The sequence below is a fragment of the Castor canadensis genome, chromosome 7 (genome assembly GCF_047511655.1).
Source record: "Castor canadensis chromosome 7, mCasCan1.hap1v2, whole genome shotgun sequence".
Lineage (NCBI taxonomy): Eukaryota > Metazoa > Chordata > Mammalia > Rodentia > Castoridae > Castor > Castor canadensis.
Window position 1 is genome coordinate 142,911,249 of NC_133392.1, and position 27,782 is coordinate 142,939,030.

The following is a 27,782-nucleotide window of genomic DNA, read 5'->3' on the forward strand; positions in this document are numbered from 1 at the left end:
GGGATTATAAACATGCAACACCATGCCTGACTAGTCACACTTTTAAAAGTCATCTATGTGGCTGAGCAATATAAGGAAGTATCTTATTGTAACGACTTAGATTTTTAGTTTATTCAACTTTTATGATAACTTAGGTAGATATAATTATCCCCAATTAAAGATGAGTAGACTAAACCTGAGAGACTTCCTAAGGAGAATACAGGTATAAATAGAAAAGGCTGAGACATAGCCAAGTGCCAGTGGCTCACAACTGTAATCCTAGCTACTCAGGAAATCAGGAGGAAGTCGGTTTGAAGTCAGCCTTGGCAAATAGTTCATGAGACTCTGTATCTCAAAAATACCCAACACAAAAAACAGGGCTGGCGGAGTGGTTCAAGTGGTAGAGTGCCTGCCTAGCAAGCATGAGGCCATAAGTTCAAACCCCAGTGCTGCCAAAAAAAACCCCAAAAAACTTCTGATTTAAGGTCCACTGCTCCTTTCATGTCCCATAGCGTGATTCTGAATTGGCCTAGGGCCTGAGTTGATGAGGCAATAGGAAGCCTTCACCCCACTTCACTATCCTATCCCTGTGTTACCAATTTGATATGTTAGGGTTCGTTAAGATACAACCTGGAAAACCACTGTGCCACACTCAGTCTTTACTCCCACTGTCACTGCCTCCTTTATTAAGGACCAGGAAATCCTGAGTCCTCTTCTGGTGACCTAAGGACAAGTTGATTGGGGTTTTCTTTTCCTCCAGAAGAGTTGGATATTTTTGAGCCTAGTGTGTTTTTCCACACATAGTGTTGCATATTTCCCTGCTTTAGCTTCCAAATACAATTTACCTTTACCTGATCTACCGTGATACAGTATAGGGTTTTTGTTTTAATATATTTTGGGTTTTGTTGGTACTGGGGTTTGAAGGGTCTTGCACTTGCTAGGCAGGCCTTCTCCCATTTGAGCCACATCTCCAGCCCTACAGTATAGTAGGACCGTAGGAACGTAGTCTTGTTTTGGAGAGGGATCAAATCAGATCCTCCATCCACAGAGTAGAAATGCAATTCCTTAGCCAATTTTAGCTCTTTGAGCTCAGGAGCTTTCCAGTTGTTTAGATCACAGAATCATTCAGTATGCAAAGGACTTGCTCCTTCCTTGATTTAGAAACTCCTTATTGACTTAAATTTACCAGCAATTCAAAACATGCAGTTGATTGGTCTTGTCCTTACTCTCCAGGTTATTCTGAAAGGGTGAGCTGCAGTTCACCCAAAAGATGTGGTTTGGCCTTTCAGGCTAATTTTTTCCCTTGAAATATGGACTGAGTATTTAGGTAGTTTAGAAGCTAAAAATAAGAGCCTGCTTTTAAATAGTTTATAAAAAAAAATTGGGGAGGTGCTCAGCACAGTCATTTATGCCTTCCTTCACCTTGTGAGTAAGAAACTTAGATGGTATATTTATTCATATGCACCACTTTTCATTCCTAGTAAGAAAGTGCCTTGTGGCTTGGAATGACAATATGGAGGTAGTATCAGATTGCTGTTGTGTTTCTTTGCCTGCAAATTCTCCTTGCATTCCAGGGTTGAAAGTACAAAACTCTTCTAAAAAACAGGACATTGTGGAAAAAGACCACTGGTATGTTGTTTTTCAGGGAGGGCTTAAAACTTTCAGCTTTTCACTTGTTCTCTGAGACTTAGATTTAAACCTAGAGCAAAGACTTTGAAAATCATAAGTTATAGAGCATTAAAGTAACCTTTTTAATCCCTTAGAAGAAGGTATGTATTTCTGTTGTGGGATGTTGATAAGTTCATGGCCCCTATGAGATATCACAGCTTGCGATTTACCTTGATAGTTACTGGACTTTTTTTTTTTTTTTTTTCAGTATTGGGTATTGAATCCAGAACCTCATGCTTGCTAGTACTCTACCACTTGAGCCACACCCCCAGCCCTTTTGTTTGTATTTTGTTTTTGAGACAAGGTCTTTGCTCTTTTATGTGAGCTAGCCTCAAACTCAACAGAGGTAGAAGGCTACCTCTGTCTCCTAAGTAGCTGGGATTACAAATATGTGCCATCACACCTGGCTGTTCACTGGACTTCTGAAGCTCTATTGAGGAAGTAGTTTCTTACTTATCATATAATTTTGGACACCTAGGAGGTCCTCTTAGTTCTCCATCTGTTTCCCAGAACAATTTCACAAGGTGCTTTGTAGAATAATAACAAGGGGCTAAGGGCCGCAGGCAAATATATAGACAATATATAGACATAGTGTCTATTCTTCCTGGGTCAATTTTTTGCATTACCCTTTTGATTTTATTCAGCCTGTTTTGAGTTATGGAACATAGTCTGTCCAAGCTATGGAGAATATGTCTTTATCTCCTAGGACACAAGCTTTTGTGTGTGTGTGCATTTATATGGTTGGAAAATGGGGAATACAATCTTTGGTATCTAGTTTTTCTACTTATGCTACTTCTATGTACTCGTGACTTGGACTCTTTGCTCCTTCCAGGTAAATATGCAGAGGACATTTTTGGAGAGCTCTTTACTCAGGCAAACACCTTTGCCTCTCGGATAAGCTCCCTTGCTGAGAGAGTCGACAGACTACAGGTTAAAGTCACTCAGCTGGATCCCAAGGAAGAAGAAGGTAAGGAAGCTGAGCTCAGCACTTGCAGGCTCTGCTGAGCAGTTTCTTAGAATTTTTTCCCTAATTTATAAAAATTGAGAGGTGCATTCACAGAGACCTATGGAGTTTTTCTTTGAAATGACACAGTCCTGGGTGGTATAAAGAAACCTTTTTAGCTCTGCTACACCTCCACATACTCCTTTTCTCCCATTCCCCCAATTCCCTTGTTCTCAAATTTCCCTTCCCTCAGTCGTATTTTGCTACCATAAAAGTACTTGGAAGATCCATTCCACCTAAGGAGAAGCCTGTTAGATCTGGCCACACAGTAAACCTTTGTGTTGCCTCATTTTGTTCAGTCATGAAATGGCTGGGCTGCTGACAGCCTTGTGGGCTTCCCCAGAGGGGAAGGAAGGGAAAAAAAAAAAAAAAAAAAAACCTGGCTGCAGACAGCCGCAGCCAAGAAATGCAGCAGCTGAGGCCTTTCTGACTGGTGTGACTCAGTGTTTGCTCAAATAGCCTGCCGTCCATTTTCTAATGTCTTCCATCTTCTCGCAGTGTCACTACAGGGAATCAACACCCGAAAGGCCTTCAGAAGCTCTACCATTCAAGATCAGAAGCTTTTTGACAGAAACTCTCTCCCAGTACCTGTTTTGGAAACCTACAATACCTGTGATACTCCTCCCCCTCTCAACAATCTTACCCCTTACAGGTACAACTGGCAAGCTGCTGCTTTTTTTTTTTTTTTGGCCTTTGGTTAACAACACTAGATTGTTTAAAATATCTAAAGAGGTAGACACCGGTGACTCATGGCTGTAATCCTAGGCTGAGATCCATATGATCTCAGGTTGAGGCCAGCCCAGGTAAATAGTTTGTGAGACCCCCATCTGCAAAATAGCCACAGCAAAATGAACTGGTAATGCAGCTCACATGGTAGAGCACCTGCTTTGCAAGCATGCCCCAGTCTCACCAAAAAAGAAAGAAAGACAAAAAAACATCTAAAGGTATTGTTTATATCAGAAGATTATATCAAAAAGCTTACTATCACCAGGCGCCAGTGGCTCACGCCTGTAATCCTAGCTACTCAGGAGGCAGAGATCAGAGCAGGGTCATAGTTTGAAGCCAGCCCAGGAAAATAGTTTGAGAGACCTTAATTCAGTAAAGGCCTGGAGGTGTGGCTCAAGCGCTAAGAGCACCTATCTAGCAAGCCTGAGGCCCTGAGCTCAAACCCATGCCACAAAAAAAAAAAAAGCTTACTACCTACCCTATAATAGCTTGTAGCAGCAGAAGCTAAAGTTTATGCTTTAAACTGTTATCACTTACTATTTGATTGTTTGGTTTCTGAAATTCACAGTGAATATAACATATATATTGAAAGTTTGTTGTAACATTACATGCTACAGAGTTTAATTTGGTAAAAGCCAGGTCTTCTTGGATTCCATCCAAAAAATGTAGTTATTACAGAACCAAAAGGACTTTGTTACAAGGCATTCCTACAGCATGGATCCCAAGAGGAACATTCTAGCAAGGCTCACACTTACTTGGAAACCACTAGATTACCAGATGTTTGGATGTGTTAGTGGGACCATCCTCATGGACTGGCTGCTCTGGGCTCAGAGGGGTCCTTCCAAAGCTTAAGGAATAATTGGCGTTCTTCCACGAGAGTGTCATTCACTTTGTTTTGAATATCCTTTCGACATTTCCTTCTGCAAGGACCAACCCTGCTGCAGCTGTACTTGAAAAACAAGATAGCTTTATAGACAAAGCCCCTCTCCTCTAGTGGTTTGGTAGTGTTGTTGTGCTGCATAAAATCACAGAACCGGGGCAGAAAGTGAATATTTATCTTGCTTGTATCCATAAATATCTTTGTAACAGGTAAAAAGTAATTACAGATAGCTCGAGGCAGATGCCTTCTATCAGACATGGGTTTACTGCAAGGGAGAATGTGTGTGTGTACCCCTGTGAAATTCAAGGACACCATCCTGATTCAGGGATCCTGGAAAAGCTTGGTAGCTTTTCACACAGATACAGAGATAGTGTATGACTTCTACTCTTTTTTACTATTTTGTGAGGTTATGCTTGCCCCTTGGCTCTCAAAGGGGCTAGTAAGCAAGTATAGAAAGACAACAGAATTTTGACTCTGTAGTCTCCATCCTTTGGTCTAGTTGGGTTTGGACAAAGTTGTGAGGTCACAAAGGGACCACAGAGCTGATAAATTATAGGGAGTGTGATGCAGGGTTTGTGTGCTAGGATAGGATAAGCAAAAGATATTAAAAGAACTTTATTTTTCTAGTAGCGTTATTTTCCTTTTAAACATACAGTACCGGAGTAAGCATCTCCTCTCAATTATCTGGACTTGAGTTAACAGAAACTAGCAATAATCTTTTTAACTCAGAATAAGATCTAATATAAGAATCATTAGTGTTTCATTTTGCTTTGAGAGGGATCTCACAATGTAGCTTAGGCTGGCCTTGAACTCAAGATTCTCCTGCCTCCACCTCCAGGGTGGGTATGCACCACCATGCCTGGCTTCCACTTCTTTCAGTTCAGAATAATGTGCATGTTTTCTGGACAGTGGAATATTAACCATACCAAAGTAGAGGATTCCAGCCATGATCATTGAGTCTGACAAGTAGCCCTTATATTGACACTCACTAGCTCACTCTGTATTACTGTCATAGCCACTAAGATGTGGTAATTAAACTTTGTGGTCTTTAAAACAGTTCTCAGTGTGGCCCCCTTGTGGTTGGGGTGGTGTTGGATACTGAACTTTTCATTGTGGAAGGGAACAAGAAGGTGCAATGCACTGATTATCTGCATATAGAGGAATAGCAGTTACACACATATATTTGTGTATATTTGTGTGCATGAGAACCTACACATAAATACACAGGTTTCAGGTGGGTTAAAAGCCACTAACGCTTTCTAGAGAGTTCTGGGAATTGGTGGGAAAGGGGGAACCAGTGGCAAAAATCCCCTCATATGTGCTGGCAATTCAGGGGGCTGTCTGTGGCCATTCAGATCATTAGAAATAATCAGGGCAGCATAATCAGGATCCTGCTGCCGTAGCCTGTTCATCCCTTGACCATGCAAATTTCTCTATCAGAAATTGAAAATAAGGCAAAGATTCTTTAGTAGAGAATGCTATTTAGGGGCATTGAAACGCTGGTATGGGAGAGGAAATGTGTGATTGAGTTCAATGACTTCTTGATTCCTTAGTATAAAAACTGCTAACTGGTAGGTGTTTGGAATATTGGATTTGGTTGGGAGCTCATCTGTCTACTGATAGCTACTTGTCTTCATTTCTATCCCAGGGATGATGGAAAAGAGGCACTCAAATTCTACACCGACCCTTCATACTTCTTTGATCTTTGGAAGGAGAAGATGCTGCAGGACACCAAGGATATCATGAAAGAGAAGAGAAAGCATAGGGTGAGGGAAAGGGGCCTCTGTTCTACACATCAGTAGGCACGATTGTGGAGGGGGCATAAAAAGGAAGCCAGTCTTATGTGAAGTAATTCCGAGTGGCTGCTTGCTTGGATGCCAGGTGAAACTCCTCAAAAAAAAAAAAAAAATGTGTCCACACCAAGCACCAAGATGAAAGTATAAATCACACCAAAAATGTGTTTGTTCCCCCTAGTGCTATTAACAATTGAGTATATTCAGGCTGAGTTTTAGAAATTGACTTTTCTATTCACCATTTATTTCTCTTGCAATTTGCACCTGACTCTGTTGGACACTGGAGCTAGGCTAGTCCCTTCTCTGCCAGTTTTGCAGCTCATTTCTCAGAAACCAGCACCATGTTCTACAGCAGTTGATTTGTAACAGGAGCAAGTCCCTTCTCTCCTGGGTGGGCAGGACCAGAATGGGGGATATGCTTGGTTTGTGGAGATGCTCCTTTCCCCTTAGGCTCCTGGTACTGTGTGTGACCTACCAGTTTTGACCTCACAATCCCATTAGCATGGCTGCCAGCAGGCCCAAGAGACTGCCAGAGGCTAGTGCAGCTGTATGGGCTGGAAAATTCTTCATTGGTGTTTGCTTTATTTTTTTAACTATTTCCTTCTAGCTGTCCCAGATATCTACAGCTGTTATTCCTCCTAGTCTTTCTTAACTGACCTTTGTGGCAGGGCAAATAACAAATAGCTGTTCACCCACTTCCTAACAATTAGAGCTATTCAAAGATGTGAAAGAGTTATCCAGACAGGTAACGAGTTTGCCATTGCTAGAGGTGTTGAGTGTGGGACTGAGCAAATATTTTGCCCAGGAGGTGGTTTGAATTAGATGGCCTTTGGGTCACTCCAAACCTAGCAGTTCTATAAATTCTGCTGTTAGTGTGTTTTGTCCAGGCAAATCATCTCTTGAATGTGCATCCATGAAGATGGGTGGAATTTTAATGAAGAACTTTGGGAAATATTTTATAAAGGCTTTTCTGTTTCTTTTCATTACAGAAAGAAAAGAAAGATAATCCAAATAGAGGGAATGTAAACCCACGTAAAATCAAGACTCGTAAGGAAGAGTGGGAGAAAATGAAGATGGGACAAGAATTTGTGGAGTCCAAAGAAAAGCTGGGACCTTCTGGGTAGGTGATGCTTTTGTATTATCAGTGGCATTCTTGTCTTTTTTGTTTTCGTTTTTGTTTTTTTGAGACACTAGGGGTTGAACTCAGCCTCATTCTTGCTAGGCAAGCTCTACTACTTGAGCCACTCAAACTCTCAGTAGCATTTTTTTGAAAGAAGTCGGGGACCTGGGAACAATGAGCTTAACATCTTGACACCTTTCACACCCCCTGAAATCTGACTGTGGGTTAAGATCAATATCACTGTTAATAGCTACTTTTAAGTACATCCGTCTAGTGATTAAAATTTGCTAAATAAATCAGGAGACTTGGCAATTTAAATGAGATGACTGGAGTGCTCTGGAAAAGCAGACCCATGGCTTCTAGTACTCTTACTCTGCCAGGCACAGATATGTCTAAGAGTCCTAGAAGAAAGATTGGAAAGGGAAGAAAAGTGGTCTTTGGAGCCCTTTGCTTGCAGAGCATGGATTTGAAGGTTATGCCTAAGAACTAGGCATTTTGAGGGAGTAGGAAGGCCAGGAAGGGAAATTGCACATCACCAGAGCAACTTTTCAGCCAGCATTTGTCAGGCTTGGGAGAAAGGCTAGCCAAGGGACTGAATGCAGACTTCAGAGTCAGTGTGGGAAAAGTTGTTCGGCCACTGTGGAGGCTATATATCTCTGTGGAGAAATAGGCGATGTCAGTCTGACCTCATTTCCCAATACCAAATCACATAGGAGGTTTAAAGGGGGAAAAATTGTTGTAAAGCTTGGTTTGATGCTTATCCTGATGTCTGACCTGTGTGACATTCAAAGCCAAGTCACCACCACTGCTTGGCATGAGTGTCACACTGGTTTTTCCTCTAAATGCATTGCATCCTGGCTGTCAGAGAACCATGTCGGGTGTCTAGGAATGATAAAAAAAAAAAGAGTTGAGTTCTTGCTTTTAGGAATAACTCTACCATGAAAATCTTGACTTTTAAAAATGTCTACACTTCTGACACTTGTTCTTCCTGGATTAAGAGATTTCTTTTAAAGAGTGATGAAGATGGTAAGAGGGAAATTGAACCTTTCTTTCCACAGGGAAATCAGCCCTGAGGGTACCTTCATTACTTTCACCTCTCAGTAAAAGGGGCTATTTTGTTCTGTGGTCCCATCCTGTTCAGACAGGCACATCTCATAAGTTCAGCAACTGTAAGGCCAGAAGCTTACATGTTTAGAATGCCAACTATTATGTGTGTCTTTTTTTGAGGAGTGGGGGTGGTGAAGATGAGAAGTTTGTCTCTTATTTTACTGTTATCTTGGAGGTTTAGAGTTGGGGTACATGGCTAGTCTATCTGGACATGCTTCTTGGTGAACTTATCAAGAGATGTACCAAGCATCGAGGGCTCCAGGCTTTGGGGATTTTCCATATCAGAGCATCATTTGATTCAGTTAGTTCCCTCCAACTCTGTTCTCCCTAGGATCCATTTTGATGAGTTCTTTAGAACCCAACAATGGTGGAAAGAAGGGGGAGGGGGAACAGGATAGGCCAGATTTTGCTAGCTGGTGCTAGGTGTAGTTGTACTGGTATAGAGGCTTATTGCTTAGTGCATTTATGCTTGCTTGAAGTTCTGACATTGTTCACCCAGAGAAAGTTCACCCAAGATCCAGTGCTGTGAGAGAGGTTTTTATGAGGCAAGCCTTAGCACCCTACTTTAAGCAGCAGCTTATTTTTCTTTGATAAGAGACCTGGCAGAGAGAGAGAGACCACATTTACTACTGTATAGCAACCTTGGTTTGATTTTGCAATCAAATGCCTCCTTTGCCTTTGAGCACTCCAGTGGCTTGCTGACCTCAAAATCCAGCTGTGTGCCATTCACGTGTTTGCAGCTCACCAGCCTGTGGGGCTTCACTTCACCCTTTCCCCAACACAGGCATTGGGTTTCAGGTATAGCTACACCTAATATTTGGGAGAGAATTTGAAAGAACTGTTAGGTTTGACAAGGCTAACACCAGGAAGGGATCTGCAGGTTTTGATAATCTGGTTTGGATTCCATAATTACAATCTATCAGAAATGTCTGGGAGATAAATAACAATAGAATATTTAGTCTTAAAAGAAAATTTCAGTATAACAGAAAATATATAATCTATATACTTTATTTCTCTCTAGTAGCTTTTGTTTCAAATGAATTTTTTTTTTTTTTTTTGGGAGGTGCTGGGGTTTGAACTCAGAATCTCATGCTGCTAGGCAGGCACTCTACAACTTGAGCTGCTCCGCCAGCCCTCAAATGAATTTTTATGGTATCTTTTAAGAAGAAAAGAGAGTGCCATTTAGGTTCTTTATTTTTATCTTTTGGTGCTGTGGATCAAAGTAGACTCTTTAAATGACACTTTTTTGGCATTGGGTTCATTGTTAGGTATTCACCTGCCTTGGTGTACCAGAATGGCAGCATTGGCTCTGTTGAAAACATGGATGCAGGCAGCTACCCACCACCACCGCAGTCAGACCCCACCTCTTCACCTTCTCCTTCCTTCTCTGAGGACAACTTGCCTCCCCCACCAGCAGAATTCAGGTAAATGGTAGAACCTCTTCCATCTGCCTGGGTGGTTAAACTCTGAGGAACAAAATAAGAATTCAAAATTTAGGCCAGGGACCACAAAAATGACTTCGGGCAAGTCTATCTAGGTAATAAAATAATTAACATTTATCAGATGTTTGCATTGTGCTTAACACTGTGTATTTAGCTCCCCACAGGAGTCCTTTTGAGATGGGTACTGTTGTTATCCCCATGTTACAGATGAGTAGATGATGAGGCACAGAAAGGTCAGTGAACTTACCTAAGGTCACACAGCCAGCAAGAGGCAGAGCCATGATTGGTGAAGTCTGATTCTTAACTACTTTGCTATTTTGTGTATACCTGAACAAACAGAAGTCACTAACTTCTCTGTGTTTTTCTGTTAGCTTCTTTCCTCAGTACAGAATCATGTGGTACAATCTGCTGGCCATGTAATAGTTAGCAGACATCTTGCCCAGAATCTAGGAGTCTTAACAGATAGTCACCTCCCTCTCCTGTTACTTCTGGTTCATTTCGCTGCTGGGTAGACTGTTGAGAATGAATGAAATCAAGGGAAAAGAGGGATGAGACTAAGTCTCTTCATTTTGATATTTGTCAGTATCTCTGGCAGAAGTGTACGTAGGTGATTGACTATGATGACTGAAAAGAAGTCTGGGGATTGTGTACATTGCAATGTTCTCTTATAGTTACTTTTTCCCTTTCTGATGCCTAACAAGTGAGCACTATTGAAAGGCACGCTTTTCTCCTTGGACACAGTTTAATTAGTGACTATGTTGAGGCCCCTCACTCAAAGACCTAAAGCAGCACTGTCCTCACCTCCTCCCATTCTTCTTGGCTCTTGAAACCCTTAATCCCAAATCTCCTTCTGTCTCCCAAATCACTTCCTGCTGGTAGCCCTGTCAGATGCAGCTAAGGCTTGAAGGTCTGTGGAAAATTTGAAGATGGATGCTTTTCTAAGGAGTAGCTGTTAGTGCAGGGCAGATGCAAAGGTGGAAGATGAAAACCTTCAGCCTCACACATGGCCTGAAACCTTGCAGTTGCAGCTCCACAAATCTGATCCCCCTTCCAACCTGGATCTAGTGATGGTAGCATGTGCGTTTCCCATTTCCCATCTTAGCTCCTCAGATAGAGACTCATTTTCCCTTAAGTGAAGATTCATGCATCTAAATCTCTGCCCTGCTCAGGTTTTGTCAGCTCAGCATGGGCCTCCTGTCCTCCCCAAATCTGGTGAATGTTACTGGCCTGAGAAACAGAGCTCAGTGAGTGGGTGGTATTTGAATTTTTATTCCAGTTCTTTTCTTAGTCCTGGCTCCAGACTTAAACTGATGACCTCTTAAGGAGGGATCTGGTTAGGGAGGTTGCCTTTCTCTGGAGAGCCATGTTAGAGGGGGACTTACGATGACTTGGCCAGCCTTACCTGATTAGGGGAATCCCAAGTCCACTTCTTCTTAAATAGTATCTCTTGATTTCTAATGATGCTTCTCTGCTGGTGGGAAGCTCATTACCTTAAGGCTGCTCATTTCCTTTTTGGTCTGATCTAACTCTTCCTGGGTGTTTCTCCTAAGTGAAATGATAGAGTCAACCAAGAGAAGCCTGAGCTTGTAGATAAGCATACATCTAGGTGGGTGTTTGTATTTTGAGTGATGATGAGTCTCTTTTCTTTGGCTTTTTAGCTATCCAGCAGACAACCAAAGAGGATCTGGCTTGGCTGGGCCCAAAAGAACCAGTGTGGTCAGCCCAAGCCATCCACCCCCAGCTCCTCCTCTGGGCTCTCCACCAGGCCCCAAACCTGGGTTTGCTCCACCACCTGCCCCTCCACCTCCACCTCCAATGGGCGTCCCACCTCCACCACCACCTGTAGGATTTGGGTCTCCAGGGACCCCTCCGCCACCTTCACCCCCTTCATCTTTTCCACCTCACCCTGATTTTGCTGCCCCTCCACCTCCTCCCCCACCACCGGCAGCTGACTACCCAACTCTGCCACCACCTCCCTTATCCCAACCAGCAGGTGGAGCTCCTCCTCCTCCTCCTCCTCCCCCTCCTCCAGGGCCCCCACCTCTCCCCTTCAGTGGTGCAGATGGCCAGCCCGCCATACCATCACCACTTTCTGATGCCACCAAGCCCAAGTCCACCTTACCTGCTGTGAGCGATGCCCGTAGCGACCTGCTTTCTGCCATCCGTCAAGGTAAATCTCAGTGATAGGTCAGGGACCATGGAGCCTTGTCTTTCTGAAGCTGGGGTGACTGATTAGGGGGTGGGGAAGGGGTGTATGCCCTTCCCAGAAAATTCTTTTCATGGATTGCAGAGAAATTGGGACCTAAGGCCTAGGAGCAGCCAGAAAAAAGGCCTTACTTTAAAAATGTGGAGATTGAGATTTCTTACTCCATTGGTCTAATGTGAAGAATTCTTCTCTTTTTCTTTCTTTTTTGGTGGTACTGGGAATTGAACTCAGGATCTCACACTTGCTGGGCAAGCACGCTACCACTTGAGCCATACCTCCAATCCCTTTTTGCTTTAGTTTTTCAGATAGGGTCAGGTGCTTTTTGCCTTCAGTTCTACTTCTGCCTCCCACATAGCTGGAATTATACATGTGTACCACTGTGCCCTGCCCAGCAGCTTGTCTTTTTGAGATCAGGTCTTGCCAACATTTTTGTGGGGGCTGCCTAGAACCTGGATCTTCCTATCTCTGCCTCCTACATAGTTGGGATTATAGATGTGCCCCACCATGTCTAACTAAAGTGAAATTTTTGTGTTTGTTTGTTTGTTTGGTGGGACTGGGGTTTGAACTCAAAGTCTTCATGCTTGCAAAGCAGGCACTCTACCACTTGAACCACACATCCAGAAGTAAAGAATTCTTAACCTGGGGCTCTCAAGATCCTTGAAAATAGGTGCATTGTATATGTGTGTATGCTTTTTGTTTTTGAAATTTTTTTTGAGACAGAATCTTGCTATGTATCCCAGGCTGACCTCAAACTGATGATCCTCCTGCCTCAGTCTTCCAAATGGGGGAATTTCTAGGTGTGGGCCACCCTGCCCATTGCATACATTTTTTTTTTCCCTTAGAAAGGATCCCCATTATTCATCAGGTGTTCAAAGGGTACCCAGAAAAAAAAAAATTAAAAAGAATCACTGTCCCAGTGGCTATTTCTTCATTTGGGTTCAAAGGGTACCCAGAAAAAAAAATTAAAAAAGAATCACTGTCCCAGTGGCTATCTCTTCATTTGGGCTCAGTCACCCTCCTCTGCTCTGCCTGCTATATCATCCCTCCCTCTGCTTTCTTTTCTCCTCCCCATTTCTTATCATCCTTTCCTCTGATCCCCTTCCCTTCTTCCCTCCTCCCCTCTCTATCATCACCTCACCTCTAGGAGCATTTGTTTTCTTTCTTTCTGGGGGGGGGGTGGTCAGGTCTGGTCCCAAGGGATTAGGAGTGGTCTGTTTGCTCTGTTATGACTCTCAAGGGACTGTCCAGAGGAGACAGCCCAGAGCTGCTGAACTCCATTGCAGTTGGAGGAGTTGGGCAGTCTGAGCACTTGCTGGACCACTCCCACTCAGAGCCTCGTGAAACAGTACTATCCAGCAACCAGGAAGAATAGCAGGCTTTGAGATATACCTACAGCACTTGGGACACTTGTTTCCTAAAGCCTGTCTTTCCTTCTAAGAATGTTGTGATAACCCCTCCCTCTCTGCTTTCCTCTGATCTTCACAATCCTCCCCCAGCAGTCGCCGTTCCCTTTACACAGTGCTAGATGGATTCTGAGTCAAGGGACACGCCTTCTCAGCTCTTCTCCCTCTCTTCCACCAGGCTTTCAGCTGCGCAGGGTTGAGGAGCAGCGGGAGCAAGAGAAGCGTGATGTTGTGGGCAATGACGTAGCCACCATCCTGTCACGTCGCATTGCCGTTGAGTACAGCGACTCAGAAGATGACTCCTCTGAGTTTGATGAAGATGACTGGTCGGATTAACTTGTTCTGCCTGCTGCCCGCGTCTTTCTTTCCTTCCTTCCTGCCTTCCTACCCTAATAGTCCCATGAGGGAAAAAGGGAGGAAAACAAATTTTAAGGGGCCAAAGCCTTCTCTGAAGCAACCAAAGCTATATCCAAGTGCTTTCTCCTTTCTCCATTGCTAGGCCCGTGGGCTCCCTGAGCATATTCCCTCTTCAAGTGACTTTTGCATATTTGGAAGGAAGGAAAAACCCCAAAGCAGATCTCTTTGATTGGGTTTCAGTTGGAGATACTGCCTTCCCCTAAGAGCTATTCTCAACTGTGGCCTTCTTCCAAAATCCTTGCCCTCAGTTGCTTAAATAATGGTAACATCATCTACAGCACTGAGAATGACCTGTGTGGACACAGCCGACCCCTTTCCTGTGCCCCAAGAGTATGGCAGGTCTAGTGCCCCCACAGCCAGACTGTCACAGCCCTTTGCCCCACATTCTACCCTTTTTAGCAGATGGGGCTGCTTTTGCTTAGTGATCTCTAAGCCTGGGATACTTTTGTTCCATGAGGCATCAAGCCTGTAAAGAATGTCTCAGCTTTCTGCCCAGAAATGATGCCTTTCTGAAGACTGGGACTGTTGCCTCTCTCCCAGGCTCCCTCTTAATGAGTATGGTATTCAAGTGTCCTTTAAATTCCCCCTCCACCCCTAGGTGCCTTCAGGCTGCACAGCCCAGTTTTAACCTCTAATATCCATGACCAAACTACCCTGACACACAGGGACCTGGGCCCCTGCTGGCTGTCAGGAAGAAAGCATAGAGACTTGGAACTACAGGACTAGAAGGACAGTGGAACTCCTTGGGTTACACCCTCTTAAGGATGCTGAGGCCTAGAGATGGGAAGTGACTTGCTTAAGGTCACACAGTTGGACAGTAATAGAGCAAGAGCCCAGACTTCCTGATTCCAAGTTACCTGTGCTTTCTGGGACCAAATAATGGGCACTTGCTGGAGTCTGGGCAGAGTAGTCTTGGCTCTGTGCTACTCCAGACCTCTCATAGGCGGGAGTCCCAGTCAAAGGGCTCAGGGCCTGTGCCACCTCATCAGTACTGCTCCCACCCTTATAGCCTGTCTTGTAGCCTTTTGTCACCCCTTTCTATCTCTAGCCAATCATGTGGCCTAGGAGCTGTGCTTCTGAGGGACCAGAAGTAAGGAGAGAAGAAAGAGGGCAGGCAGCCTTGACAGGTGCTGTTTTCAGTTCCTCTGCAGCTCCTCCCCCTTTCACTTCCCCAGTTTAAGCCAGGGTTCTGCCAGCTGTAGAATCTTCAGTCCCTCAGGCTGGCAGCCGCTGCAGGTATCTGCCTGGGGGGGCCTGGAAGCCATGAAGAAGGCTGAAAGGCAGAGGGACTCAGGGTCTTCTTTCTGGCTCCCCATTCATTCTGCATGGTGATGTTGAGCACCCTTTGCCCCCCTTCCCAGAGCTAATACATAGGTGCTATTATTCGGGAAAAAACTGGTCAGCTCTAGCCAACAGCAAGGCTGCTTCTCTTCTGCTCCAACTATTGTGTAGCCTCTTATGCTGAAATCGGCTTCTCCTGGCTTCTCGGGCTTTCAGAGCCTGAAACAAAGAGAAACAGGATCTGTCTCTGCCCAGCACAGCAAATGGTTGTAGTAATTGCCAAAGCCCTCATAAACCCCTCTGGCTTGAGGAGAGTGTGTAATCATGGGCACTGCTGCCTGCCCTTGCCGAATAACCCCCCTCTGCCTCCTTTCTTGAATTCAGAATGTGGGGACTGAACCTGAAGGTGCCAGAGGCCCTCCTGTTATGCCTACTCCAGTGTGCCACCCCCCCGCCATTGGGTGTCTGTGGCACAGGACTTGGCACCCAGCTCCATGCTGAGCACGTAAGCTGTGCCTTCCGCACATGTTTCCCACCCTGCACTTTGAAAGCCAGAGGTGCTTTCACCAGAACCCTAAAATGGCTGTTGAAGGTGCCCCAGCTGCAGCCCAGGAATGGCTGTAGAGGCAAGCGGAGAGCAGTGGTTCTCCCAAATAGGAGTCCTGGGGCCTGGCCAGGTCAGGGTTTGGGCCTAATGGCTTTCACTAAATTATACCCATCCTCCTCCTTTCCGGAAAAAGGGGGAGCCAGAGCCACTCACTATCATTCTGTTCTGACCTTGAAGGGGGTGGTGTTGGCCTGGCTTCTGGAATGGACAGAGTCCACCATGGAAAGGGCTGGGGGCAGGAGGAGGTGGGGAGGGGCTCTGCCTGGGGAAGGTAGGATTAGATCATTAGCTCAGTGACCTCCTAGGGTTTCGATGTGCTGTGTTCTCATCCTACAGCTGGTTTGGTAATGATCTGCAAGTCCCGGAGAGCAACAGCACAGCTCTGCCTAACGCTCTCATTAAAATCTATGCAGCCAAGCTCGGTGCTTTGTAGCAGCCGGCCTTGCGAAGCCTCCTCAGCTCGGGGTCTGGGGACCCAGTCAGCTGAGAGGCCCTCTGGGCTCTATTTATGCATATGTGCACCAAAAAAAAAAGTGCTACTTTAAACCCAGGGCCCTTTAAGATGATAAAGGACCCAGTGCAGGTAGGCATGTGTTTGTGGAATCCTGTAATTGTAGAATGCTAAGTTTGGTGATTATTTAAACTGGGCTGAGGCTGGTAAGAGTATAGAACAATGGCCCATAAGGACTCTTAAGCACCAAAGCCAAGAAGCCACCTCCCTTCCTGGTCTGCTCAGCCCAGGGGACCTGCCCCCATTCCTGTGGCCCAGGGGCCCAGCTTCCATTCGGCAGTGTCAGAAGTGACTTGTAGCTTTGCCTTGCTCATGAGATGATTTCATTCTAAGGGAGCGGGTGGGGGTGGGGGAAGCAGTGATCCCTTGGAGGCTCAGAGCAGCTGGCCTGAACTCCAGCTTGCCTCCAATGGAAGCTCGAGCGCCCTCAGAAACGACCCTGGCCAATGTCACCGCAGAGCTGAGGCAGTGTTGTCAGGGCTAATGTGAAATCTCTTCCCGTGGCGCCGATCCTCCGACTCTGCAGCGCCAGCTTGGACAGATTGAGGTCTCTGTGGCTTTGGTGACCCTGCTTAAGCATTCCCACCGTGTCCCTGCTCTGCTCTAGGACTGCCTCCCGCAGCAGCCCCTCACCTGACCTCAGGGCCTGGAGAGGGAGGCAGTGTACAAGGGCCAGGCGTTCATGCTCAGAAAAGATGTCAGTCTGCCTGGGGGGCATCAGGCTTTGAGCCCTGCCAGGGTCCAGCTGACCCAGGACCAGATATCACCCAGAGAAGTGCCTCCTCCTGTTCTCTCTGCCACATTCAGTGAGGGCCGGGGAACAATTCTGTTACTGTATTAACTTTATTCAGTTAATTCACTTGAGAAACTAACCAATTTTTACTTTCTGTCTAGAATGATGTACCTGTAGGAGAGTAAGCTATAGTGCTCCCAAAGTGCCTTGTTTTCTCTGATAAAAATATATTTATAAGGACATATTTCAATGGGTTCTTGGTTGTGTTTTGCACATCAAGATTTTAGGGATTGAGCAAAGATGCCGTCTGGAAACAGGCCCTTTCCCTAAGGCTGGGAAAGGGAATGGCTCTTCAGCTGGGGATATGAGCAGTGAGGTTAAGCCAGACTCTGAAAATGGCCCTTTCCTCTTCTGCCCTATTCTCAGACTGTTAGGACATCCAATTTTTAGAGCTCTATGGCTCCAAGCCTGGTCTCATTTGCTTCCCTGACAGGCTCATGTGTATACCACATTTGTACCACAGTGACCTAAAGTTTCCATGTAACTACTTTTTGTATGCACATGAATACTGAAATGCCAACGTCTTCAATATTCTGATAAAGACTTGTAGCCACTCAGCCATCTCTGGGGTGTGTGTGTGTGTGTGTGTGTGTTTCATGGGAGAAAAGATGAGAAGAGGCAACACTGATAACCACAGGCGGTGACAGAACTCTGAACTGGGGTCCAGCCTGGGTGGGCTTGAAGGGTAGGAGGCTTCTGGATGGAGACCTGAGTTGGGGAACCCGAAGCCCAAGCCCTCTCCCCCATGAGGGTGGTGTGCTGGCCAGGGAGATGGCTGCCAGCAGTTTCTTGCACCCGGCTGGAGAGGAGCACAGTCTGAATGCTGATGCTGCCTCCCAACATCTGGCCCACATCTTGTCTGCCTCAGACCCAAGCAACTTACCTTAAGTAGAAAGATTCACAATTGAATCCGATAAAAGGTTCAGGCTGCTGCACTCCCCCTCTGCCTGAGGAAGGCGAGGGGGCTGGCTTTATTTTCTGACCCAAAAAAAAAAATGACCTACCCAGGAAGCAACGGTTGTTCAGAGCACAGCTGCTGTGGGTTACTGTCCCTGGGGGTAATTTATGAGCAGACACCTACTTCCGGGCCCAGCAGACCCAGTGGGGTGGCCCCTGGCAGAGGGGCAGGAGCAGGGCTCGTGGCTAGCAGGTCACGCCTGCTGTTGAGAGAGTCACCCACTGGCGTCCCAGGAGAGGGGCAGAAGTTTTGAATTGTCAGCAAGTGCTGCGCCAGCCTCTCTGAGCTCATCATTGGAGGTGGGGGTACAGAGGAGGGGGCGCGGAGCTGGCGCACCCTGCAGAGCCCCTCGCTCCACCCTCCTGCTCAAGCCTGTGTTTAGTCAGCACTTGGCTACCCAGGGCCAGTGACTGACAGCCAGCCAGACCAGACGCCTGCCCTGGCAGAAGACAAAATGGTGGCGTCGGGAGCCGCCCTTGTGAGGGAATTGGAGAGAAGGAATGTAGTTCTGGGAAGCCAGAGGCCTGAGCTGGAATTATGGCTTGCCCACTTGGGAGCTGTGACCCTGAGCAAGTCTCTTCACCTGTGAGCTACGCCCGGGAAGGACAAGCATTTTGAGTGTTCACTACCTGCCAGTGACTGCAGATGCTTGATTTTGATCTTTAGAGGCAGTGGTCACCTGTTTTACACCAGAGAAAAACAGTTTCATGGAGGTGACAGGAGTGGTCTAAGTTCACATAGCTAACCTGACACAGCTCATGCTATTCAATGTTATCTGTCCAGCATCACTGACTGAGCTTTGGAGACCCTCATCCCCTCCTGGTACCGTTTTACATGTGCAACAACAGGTGAGAGTTATTTTTGCTCTTTGAAATCAAACAAGCTTGACCCAGGGCCCTGCCATCCTAGGCTTGTGCCCTTGGCTACCTGGGGACACAGTGGACACAAACACAGTACACATGCGTGCACTCATTTACTCACACTTTGTGAGTCACACACGTCATGCACAGGCTCCTGCCCTTGTGCGGACAAGGACACAAATCAGCATACAGTTACAGGAACAAACATAATTGTAGGAAATCTCACACAAAGTCGTCCTGAGCCACCCTTCCCTGCTCGATGCCTCCACCAGTTGCTCACTGCCCCCTCCTGGCCACCTGGCTGCTAGGGCAACCCAGCACCATTTCCTGAAGTTCTGTTCAGGATGGTTGGCAGCCAGCTCCTACCTCACTGGGAGGAGCAGTTTGAGGTGCCCCCCTTGGCCTCAGGGAATATGTGCTCCCTAGGGAGCTCTTGAAGCTAAGGACAAAAACAGCCTTTAACATCCTCAGGAGTCTTCAAGGTAAAATTGCCAGTCCCCTGGCAACAGGAGGGCAGGTAAGACTTGGGTCAAGGGGTCCTGCACAGGCCCGCTCCAGCTTCAGCAGGCAGCCACCCCTGCCCTAAGGAAGTAGGCACCCATGTGCACCTGCCTTCTGCTTTTCAGAAGAGTATACCTGCCAGATGAAAAGTCAGAGGTCAGCTCCTCTTAGCTTGCACCTTGATGGGAGCTGGCACCATTCCTAGATGTGTTTGAGTACACATCCATAAATATGACTCCATAGACTCAAGAAAGTCTTGGAAGGATTACCAATACAAAGCCTTTTATTCCTATTTTACAGATGAGGAAATGAGGCACAGCAGCTTGCCCAAAGTCACACAGCAAGCTGGCAGCAAACAAGGGAATAGAATCTGTCTTTTCAATGCTCCAGAGAACACAGAACCCTGTGTGCTTAGGCCCAGAACCAAGAGAACTGGAACTACAAGGGTAAAAACCAGAGGTTTTGGTTTTTGGTCCGGGTGCTCTGAAAGGCTACCTGTGGCTGCCTAGAGGCTTGGGGAGAACTCAGAGATCCCACCCAAAAGGTATTCAGTGTGGGGGCTGGAAAAGGTGAATTGAAAACCCAAGTGGATTCCACCACTTCATACCTCTAACTAGCCAACTGAGGCAGCTCCTGGGTTTCATTGTTCAAAGCCAGAGGCAGACTAGCACCCAGTCACTTGGTAGCTGACACATCAGTATGTCCACATGTGTGAGTGATGTGGCCCTGCCTGCCTGTGGATGCATGTTCAAGCATGCCTACAGTACAGTGAGGAGGATATCCATGGGTCTGCGTAGCATGTAAGTGTGTTTGCAAGCCTGTGTACATGTAGCTCTTTGGGTGGCATTTTGGTTTTGGTGCTGGGAATTGAACCCAGGGCTTCACTTATGGTTAAGCACACACTCTACCACTAAGCTCCCCCCAGCCCCTCTGTATGTTTGGACACATATGTAAATGATGTCTGCAGGGCTGACAGGTGATTGCATGCACATGTAAGATTCTGCTTGCATGTATACTCACAGAGTACTTGGGCATGTACAGAATTGGGTGCAACATGCCTGCACGCTAGTAGTGAGTGTGTAAATGTGCATGCAGGAATGGCTTCCTGTGACAGTACACATGAATCACAGAAATGCCCTCCCCAAGAATGTTATTGGCTCCTCACCTCCTCAAGTCTGAAGTGCCCTGCCTGGCTCCAGCCAGGAACTGGGTTCCCCGCACTCCCACCCTGGCCCTCTGCGTGCACAGTATTCCCTAGACCCATCCACTTGGCCAATTTGCAGCCTCTTGCTCCCAGCTCCTGAGAAGGCCTACAGCAAAGTCAAGGGGCTGGTGGCCAATTAGCAAGGGGCTTAATCAGGGATCTGGGGACCCCCGGGGGGCAAGAAAGTGAAAGCAGGCATGGAAGATTAGTAGGAGCAGGAGCCGCCTCTCATAAAGCTAAGGGAGGAAAGAGGGAGAGCGGTGGGGCCAAGCCAGTCCTGTGGTGCTGAAGCCAAGGGTGGGCGAGTGGATTCCTGATTGTCAGGCACTGACGCAGCGGGGAGTGTGTGAAACAGTGTGCACTGTGTGAAATGGTGTGTACATGCACTTAAGTCCTTGAACGTGACCTGCATGCATTTGTGTTCACATGACTGGATACCACCTGTGTACACATGTGCAGGTGTGTGTCTGTGTGTATATGAGTGTGCAATGGTGTGTGAATGAGTTATGTATGTCTGGGTCTGTGTGCACATATGTTTATATAGAAGGCTAAGTCTGTATGTGTATATGTGCAAGGGCAGGTACATACATTGAAGCATGTGCTCCAGCATGAACTTGTGTGCACATAAAGCTGATGTGTCTTGTGTACACATGTGCAATGTTGTATCTGTGTATACAAGTGTACTTGCCCTAGTGTGCAGATGCATGTATGTCTGTAAGTCAGTGTGTTCCCTAAACACCCAGGTGCGTGGCCACCCACATATGTGCTTGCACCAGCCCACATCCATGTGTCCACTTGCACACAGGTCTCAGCATGGAAGGAGCTGGGGGTTGTGGGACTGGAAGGCTCTAGGCTCCTGGAGGGAATCTGACAGATGAGCCTTGCTGCAGCCCCCAGCCCTGGGAGCCTGTTTTCCAGCCTGCAGAAGCTGTAAGCCCGCGAACCCATCTTATATTAATAGCTGCTGTCTGTTCACTTATTGCAAGGAGAGGCGGTCATGGCCCTGGCGGGATGCAGCACTCAGATCTCTCCCCTCACCCCCTCGCCCAGGACCAGGAGAGAAGAGGGGGAGGTGGCCCCAGCCCTATCTCAGGGTCCAGTCCTGTAGGAAGGGAGCCCCTGCCTCCCCCAATTTAGGAAGCCTGATGCCCACCCCTCCTGGGCCTGTGTAGCTAGGTGGGATCAAGTCTGGGGCCTGGAAAGCTGGCAGAAACAGGCTTGACCACCCCTCCCCAGACACACACCCAGGCGTGCCATTTGCACAGCCCTGGACTGATGAGCACCAAAGGAGACTGAGGCTGAGGAGACATGGGAGGCTCAGTGTAACCAGGAAAGCACAGTCTTGCCCTCAGGGGCCCTCAGTCTGAGGCAAAACACAGGGCCCTGCTCTCAGAGGTCCTCTGCCAGAGGGAGGAGACAAAGCCTGGCCCTCATGAGTTCCTGGTCTGAGGGGGAGACACGACCTTGTCCTCAGGAGCCCCTGGTTCTAAGGAGAAGTAAAGACAACTGCTCTCGTGTTTGAGGAGACAAACAGGTGCTTATTCTCAGGGACCTTCAGTTGGAGGTGGGACACAGCCCTTCCTTTGGGGGCCCCATTCCGAGAAGAAAGGCAAGACTTCTCCATATGATTACGCAGGAACTGGAGTGAGGTATGTTGTATGAATTACATCTTCATGGCCCCAGCAGTGCACAGCCAAGGGGATATTCTGGGGAGAAGAGTGCAGTGGGGTACAGGGAGACCCTGACCATTTCTGTAGGATCCCAGGGAGAGGGAAATCCCAACTAGCCCTACCACACACATGGGCTCCCCCAAATGCCTCAGAGGCACCACAAACCACCCTGAGACAGACAGAGGAAGCCCTCAGCATGAGGGCCCAGCACAGACATCCCCCTAGACACCAGCTGGCAGGCAGTAAGTAGGTCCCTGCTTGAGCAGCAGAACTGGAAGCCAGGGTAAGGGAACAGAAAGCCAGGCTGTACTATCTAGAACAGGACCTGGACCTTGGTGGGAACTCCTCAGGAGCAAGGAGAAAGCAGCAAGGAGACCCTTCCCTAAGGTCTGGGAATAACCTGGAGACCCCCCAGCTTTTCCACAGCCGGGCACAGGCCTCCCTGCCCCAATATCCTGGCTGTTTCTGAACTGGTCTCAAATCTACTCCTTCAACCAGGAAAGAAACAGATTTGGAGGTAGATGACCTGGGATCAGATCCCAGCTCAACTCCTGACTGTGATTTTGGGCAGACTAAATGTCACTTTTGAGGGCAGCCTTTCTTTTAGATGTCTTTATTTTAAAATTCCTCATATAGCCCCTATCCTTCCTCAGTACATTATTTTTCTCTGAGGACTTATCACCAACATTACAGTATTTGAAAAACTTTTCTGTTTATTGCTATTTTCACCCCCCCGGACATGAAGTTGTCCTCAAGGACACGAGTGAAGGCCCATTACTCTCAGAGCCTCAGTTTCCTCTATTGAAGAGTCGGGCGAGGGATAGCATCCATCCAACAATACCGTGGTGGTGGTGTGTGAAGTCTGTCTCCAAGCTTAGCCAGAGGGGAGGAGGTGCTCATGGGGTCGGGGTCTCATCCTAGGGGCCTTCCAGGAAGGTCGGGAGAGAAGATAAAGCTCTGCCTGACCTGGGGAAGTCTCCCCACTTGGTTCTTGGGCATGTTGGCATACTCACTTCCTTGGTCTCTGTGGCCACTGTTGGGGAGGGGGCTTTAACACCAGGCAAAAGTGCTGTAGCTGGGGAAATGGAGAAAGAGCTGTGTCCTAGCAGACCTGGTACCACTGAGTTTCAGCGCATGGCTATTCCTCTTTGATCCTCAGCCTCCCCATCTATGTGATGGCCAAAAATGCTCTGAGAGCCTCACCTCCAGGCTTTATCCAATTCCGAGGCTAGGCTAATCATAAGTTGTTTGTTGTTGTTGTTTTGTTTTTTTTTTTTTTCTTTTCTGTGCTGGGGATGGACCCCAGGGCCTTGCCAGCACTCTACCACTGAGCTGTGCTCCCAACCCTTGTTTTTTTGAGACAGGGTTTCACTATATAGTTCACACTAGTCTTGAACTTGAGATTCTCCTGCCTCTACCTCCCTAGTGTTAGCATTACAGTTGTGGGCCACTATGACCCCCCCAAGAGCTTCCTCCTGAGCCACACCCCACATCTCTTTCTGCCCTTGCCTGATGAGCACAGTCATTCTGGGGTCCTCCTCCTCTCCCAAACACCCAGATTCAGTTCTTCAAGTGCACACACTTATAGCCACTCACTTTGCATGGGAAAGAAGCTCTTCCAGTTCCAGAAGGACCAGACCCCATCCAACCATCTCCCAAATGTGGGCCACTGGTCCTGAGAATGTAAGTCAGGTTCCAGAAAGTCCTAAACCCCCGGCTTGGGAAAAAGGAAGTGAGCGGTCATTATCCAGGGGACAGAACACAGATTCAGGAAACAGATGTTCCTGGTTTGAATCCTGCCTCAACCATTTCCTGGCTATATGGTCTTGGGCCAGTCTTCCCCTCTGGGTCTCAGTTTCCACATCTGTAAAATGATACCACTAGTACCAAGGGTATACTTGTTAGGAGGTAGCACAACACCTGGCCCACAATAAACGTGCTGTTAGAGGGACTTGGCTATTGTTATTGAAGGAAACTGACATCCTGTGAGCATATTCTTCATGCCAGACCCCAAACAGGCTACTGCGGGTAGGAAGAGCCCAGCACCCTGCTTCCTGTTCACAGGAGGAGGTGAGGGCCATGCCAGGTGGTGCCTTCACCAGAGAGAGGTCCTGACAGGTCTGATCAGAGGAGCACTGACATAATTGGGGGGCGGGGAGGGTCATAACCATCCCCCCATCAGGTCCCCCTAGACTGGCCTGACTTTCATTTCAGGCTATCCTCCATCAGGCCCCACTTATATCCTGCACAAACACACAGAGGTACTTGGAAACATTTATTACAAAATCATTTTTTATTGAGTTAGGTTGAGGAGAGAACAAGGAATGCACTGGGGACCGCACCCGGTTGACAGAGGGGTGGGGTATTGGCTCTTGCCCCGCCTCCTCTAGGGCACCTCAGGGTGAGGCCTGGCCCCCAGGCCATGGCTGTGGCGCTGGACGCTAGGCTGGAGTGTAGTTGGGGTTGCGTTTTCTAGTCCCGACTGCCAGGCCGGGATACAATTCCCCCAGATGGTCACCAGAGGGCAGCAGGGCCCCAGTGCAGAGGAATTCTCGGTTGCTCAGGTGATAGCTTCTTAAAAAAATAAAAAACCAGAGGCTGGTGTGTTCCCCTGAAAACCCATGGTGGGCAGGCAGGGAAGAAAGCTCTGGTTCTATGATCTCTTCCATAAAAAATAAACAAAAACAATAACAAAATACGTGGTTGTTTCTTCTCCATTTCTCCCCTCCAGGAACTGAGGTTAGAAATGGCGGGGGGAGGGAGGGGACTGGAGATACCCTGGTATGGCCTAGATTTCAAGTGTGGGTCTTTTTTTCCCCTTTCCACCCATAAATAAATTTATAAATATAAATACTATAATTTCTCTGTATATGCACATATATATAGATAAATCTTCCATCAGGCAACTAAGTGACTAACCTCTCTGACTCCGGAGTTCAGAAATTCAAAAGTAAAGTGACATGGCCAAGGTCAAGTTTCAGGGAGGGGAAAGACTGAGGACTTGGAATGGCACTGTAAGATTCCCAGCATTCTGGAATTGCAAGCCCCTTGGGCAGTGGGACATTTCTGAGTGGAACCCTGACCACCTGGAACATTCTAGAACCATGGAGCCAGCTTGAACAGAATCCAGAAACATCCAATGTCCTAGACCTCCAGAACCAGCTGGATCTTAGGGGTGTGGAGCTGGGGGTTTGGAGCAAAGCCCTGGAGGACCTAACATTCTGGAATTTTGTAGGACTGCAGGGCCACCAGGATATAACTAGACGTCACTGGGGGAGCGGGATCGGAAGGGAATCTTGGAAGAGGAACAGCAGCAGCAAATAGCCCACAGCACCTTCTGCACATCCTGGTTGCGGAAGGCATAGATGATAGGATTGATCATGGAGTTGTAAGTAGCAGGGAGCAGAGTGAGATAGGTGTAGAGGGATGGGGAGCTGGCATCACCCAGCAGGCAGTAGACGGTGAAGGGCAACCAGCAGGCAGCAAAGGCACCAAGCACGACGGCCAGTGTGGCGATGCCCTTGCGGGTGGCCACATAGTGGGAAGCAGGCAGCAGGTGCCGCTGGAGGGCGATCTGCTGGGCATGACGGCAGACAATGCGGCAGATCTGGGCATAGAGCTGCAGCATGATGCCAAACACCATGAAGAAGGCAATGGCCAGGACCACCAGATGGTTCTTGGAGAGTGGATATACCACACCGCATGTGGTCAGGCCATCCAGGCAGTTCCACGCCAGCACAGGCAGCAGCCCCAGGCCCAGGGCGCCCCCCCACACCAGGGCCAGCATCACATAGGTCCGAGTCACTGTTGTCTCCGAGTAGTAGGTAAGAGCATTGTACAGGGAAAGGTAGCGGTCGACAGTGATAGCCAGTAGGCTGCCAATACTGGCAGTGAAGGCCATTGCCAGCACACCAACCAGCACCAGCCTCATCTCCGCCGAGCCGATGCAGAAGACAGCAGCAAAGTGTAGGACTAGACCCAGGCCTGCCAGCAGGTCTGCCACCGCCAGGCTGCCCACCAGCAGGAACATGGGAGCACGGAAGGCAGGAGTCCCCACAATGATGGCCACCACCAGCGCGTTCTCACAGGACACCAAGGTGCCTGAGATGCACAGCACCACATCCCAGACCCTGGGCGAGGGCAACAGTGCAACTGAGCCAGTGGGCCCCTCTGCTGGGTCCATGGTGCTCACATTCAGGGTTCCTGGGCCAGATGAGAGCCAGGCCAGGGAGCTTCCTGCACCCCACACCATGGTACCTGTAGAAGAAAGGCCCTGTGAGATGCTGGCAGGGCTGGGTGCTAGCAGGTGAGGTCTGGTAGGGGTGAGCTCCCTTTCAGGATACCTGTTGGGGTACCAGTGTTGTGTCCCTCAATTCATGTCCTGGGGCTCTTCTTAGGATATCTTTGTTCTCTCCAGGCCTCTAAAGTGGGGTCTCAGGTTGGGGGTGTGGCTCAAGTGGTAGAATGCCTGCCTAGCAATCGTGAGGTCCTGAGTTCAAACCCCAGTACAGCCAAAAAAAAAATTTTTTTTTTGAATAAACGAGCCTCTTTTCCTGGAGCTCCCTATCCTGGTTCTCTTCAATGCTATGGGTCCTGCAGACCTCTTTCCCACGGTCAGATCAAGGGCTACCATAAGTGAATGGGGACTCTAGGATCCAAATGATGCCCTAAAAAGGTTCAAGATGGAGGTGGGGGAGCATCTCCAGAAGGAGAGTAGCTCTGCTTCCTCCCAGCAGAGAGGGTGACTCGGTTTCTGAGGCTCTCAGACCCTTCACGATTCTCAGCACTGTCAGCCCCAGGCTCCGCCCCCAGGGAAAGCGCGTGAAGCTTCTGCCAGCCCCCACCCGACATTCCTGGGGTAACAATACCTAGAAACTCAGTCTTCCCACATTCTCTCCCAGACTTGTGCCCCTAGAGGGCCCCCCTTTTCTGCCTAACCCCAGGATCTCTGTAACAGATACCTCCTGCTGGAAGCCTGGATCCCAGAGTCAGACCCCTCCTTCTTTTGCCTGGACACCTGGATATTGGGTCTGACTCCGCCTCCTGCCTGGATATCGGGATCGCTAAATCAGACACCTCTTGCTGCTCGGACGCCTGAGTCCCAGGCTCAGACTCTTCCTGCCCGCCCAACCTCAGGTGACCGTCCGTCCTTCCAGGGCCTCAGGTCCCGCAGGAATGCTCGCCCTTCTCCAGGTCACCCAACTGACCGCTCCAGCACCCGAACACTTAGGGCTCTGCCTGCTAACCCAGAATCTGCTAACTCAGAATCCCAGCTTCGACCTCCGACCCTGGCCAGCTGCAAGGAGCTTCCCGACTGCCCAATGTCCCAGCATCCTGCGTGCCCTCCGGGACGCAGGGCTCACTACTCACCGCTCAGTCCTGGGGCGCGGCCGGGCCGCGGGGAGTTTCCGCTCGGGTCCAGGCAGCTCAGGCTGTGCGCGGACCCCGAGAAGCCCCCGCGGCCGCGGGAGAAGCGGCGTGAGTCACCCCGCCTCGCCCCGCCCCCGACCACCGGTTCGGTGACGTCACAGCGCTGTCAGCCAATGGGCGCGGCGCGCTGGGGTGCAGCGCGCGTTGCGCGGCATAGTAATGAGGCCTCGCACCGCCCGCTCCCCCATTCATAAAAAGCGACCGTGGCCGCGGCCCCGCCCCC

General features: G+C 48.3%; 2 protein-coding genes across 5 annotated transcripts in view; one reads left to right on the plus strand and one right to left on the minus strand.

The window, feature by feature from the left end:
- Wasf2 (WASP family member 2) overlaps positions 1-17,493 on the plus strand; it is a 64,920-nt gene extending 47,427 nt beyond the window's left edge. For all 4 annotated transcript variants that reach the window (XM_020178921.2, XM_020178929.2, XM_020178936.2 and 1 more), the window contains exons 3-9: positions 2,480-2,614; positions 3,149-3,302; positions 5,905-6,022; positions 7,039-7,169; positions 9,545-9,700; positions 11,377-11,888; positions 13,506-17,493. In XM_020178921.2, coding sequence (XP_020034510.1) covers positions 2,480-2,614; positions 3,149-3,302; positions 5,905-6,022; positions 7,039-7,169; positions 9,545-9,700; positions 11,377-11,888; positions 13,506-13,663 — 1,364 coding nt within the window. In that variant the 3' untranslated portion in view covers positions 13,664-17,493. The remainder of the gene's footprint in view (positions 1-2,479; positions 2,615-3,148; positions 3,303-5,904; positions 6,023-7,038; positions 7,170-9,544; positions 9,701-11,376; positions 11,889-13,505) is intronic.
- Positions 17,494-24,430: 6,937 nt separating this feature from the next.
- Positions 24,431-27,601, minus strand: Gpr3 (G protein-coupled receptor 3). The gene is made up of 2 exons (XM_020178641.2): positions 27,500-27,601; positions 24,431-26,386 (listed from the first exon to the last, which is right to left on the minus strand). Exon 2 carries the CDS (start codon positions 26,379-26,381, stop codon positions 25,389-25,391), a length of 993 nt encoding a protein of 330 aa, XP_020034230.1. The 5' UTR covers positions 26,382-26,386; positions 27,500-27,601; the 3' UTR covers positions 24,431-25,388.
- Positions 27,602-27,782: the final 181 nt, after the last annotated feature.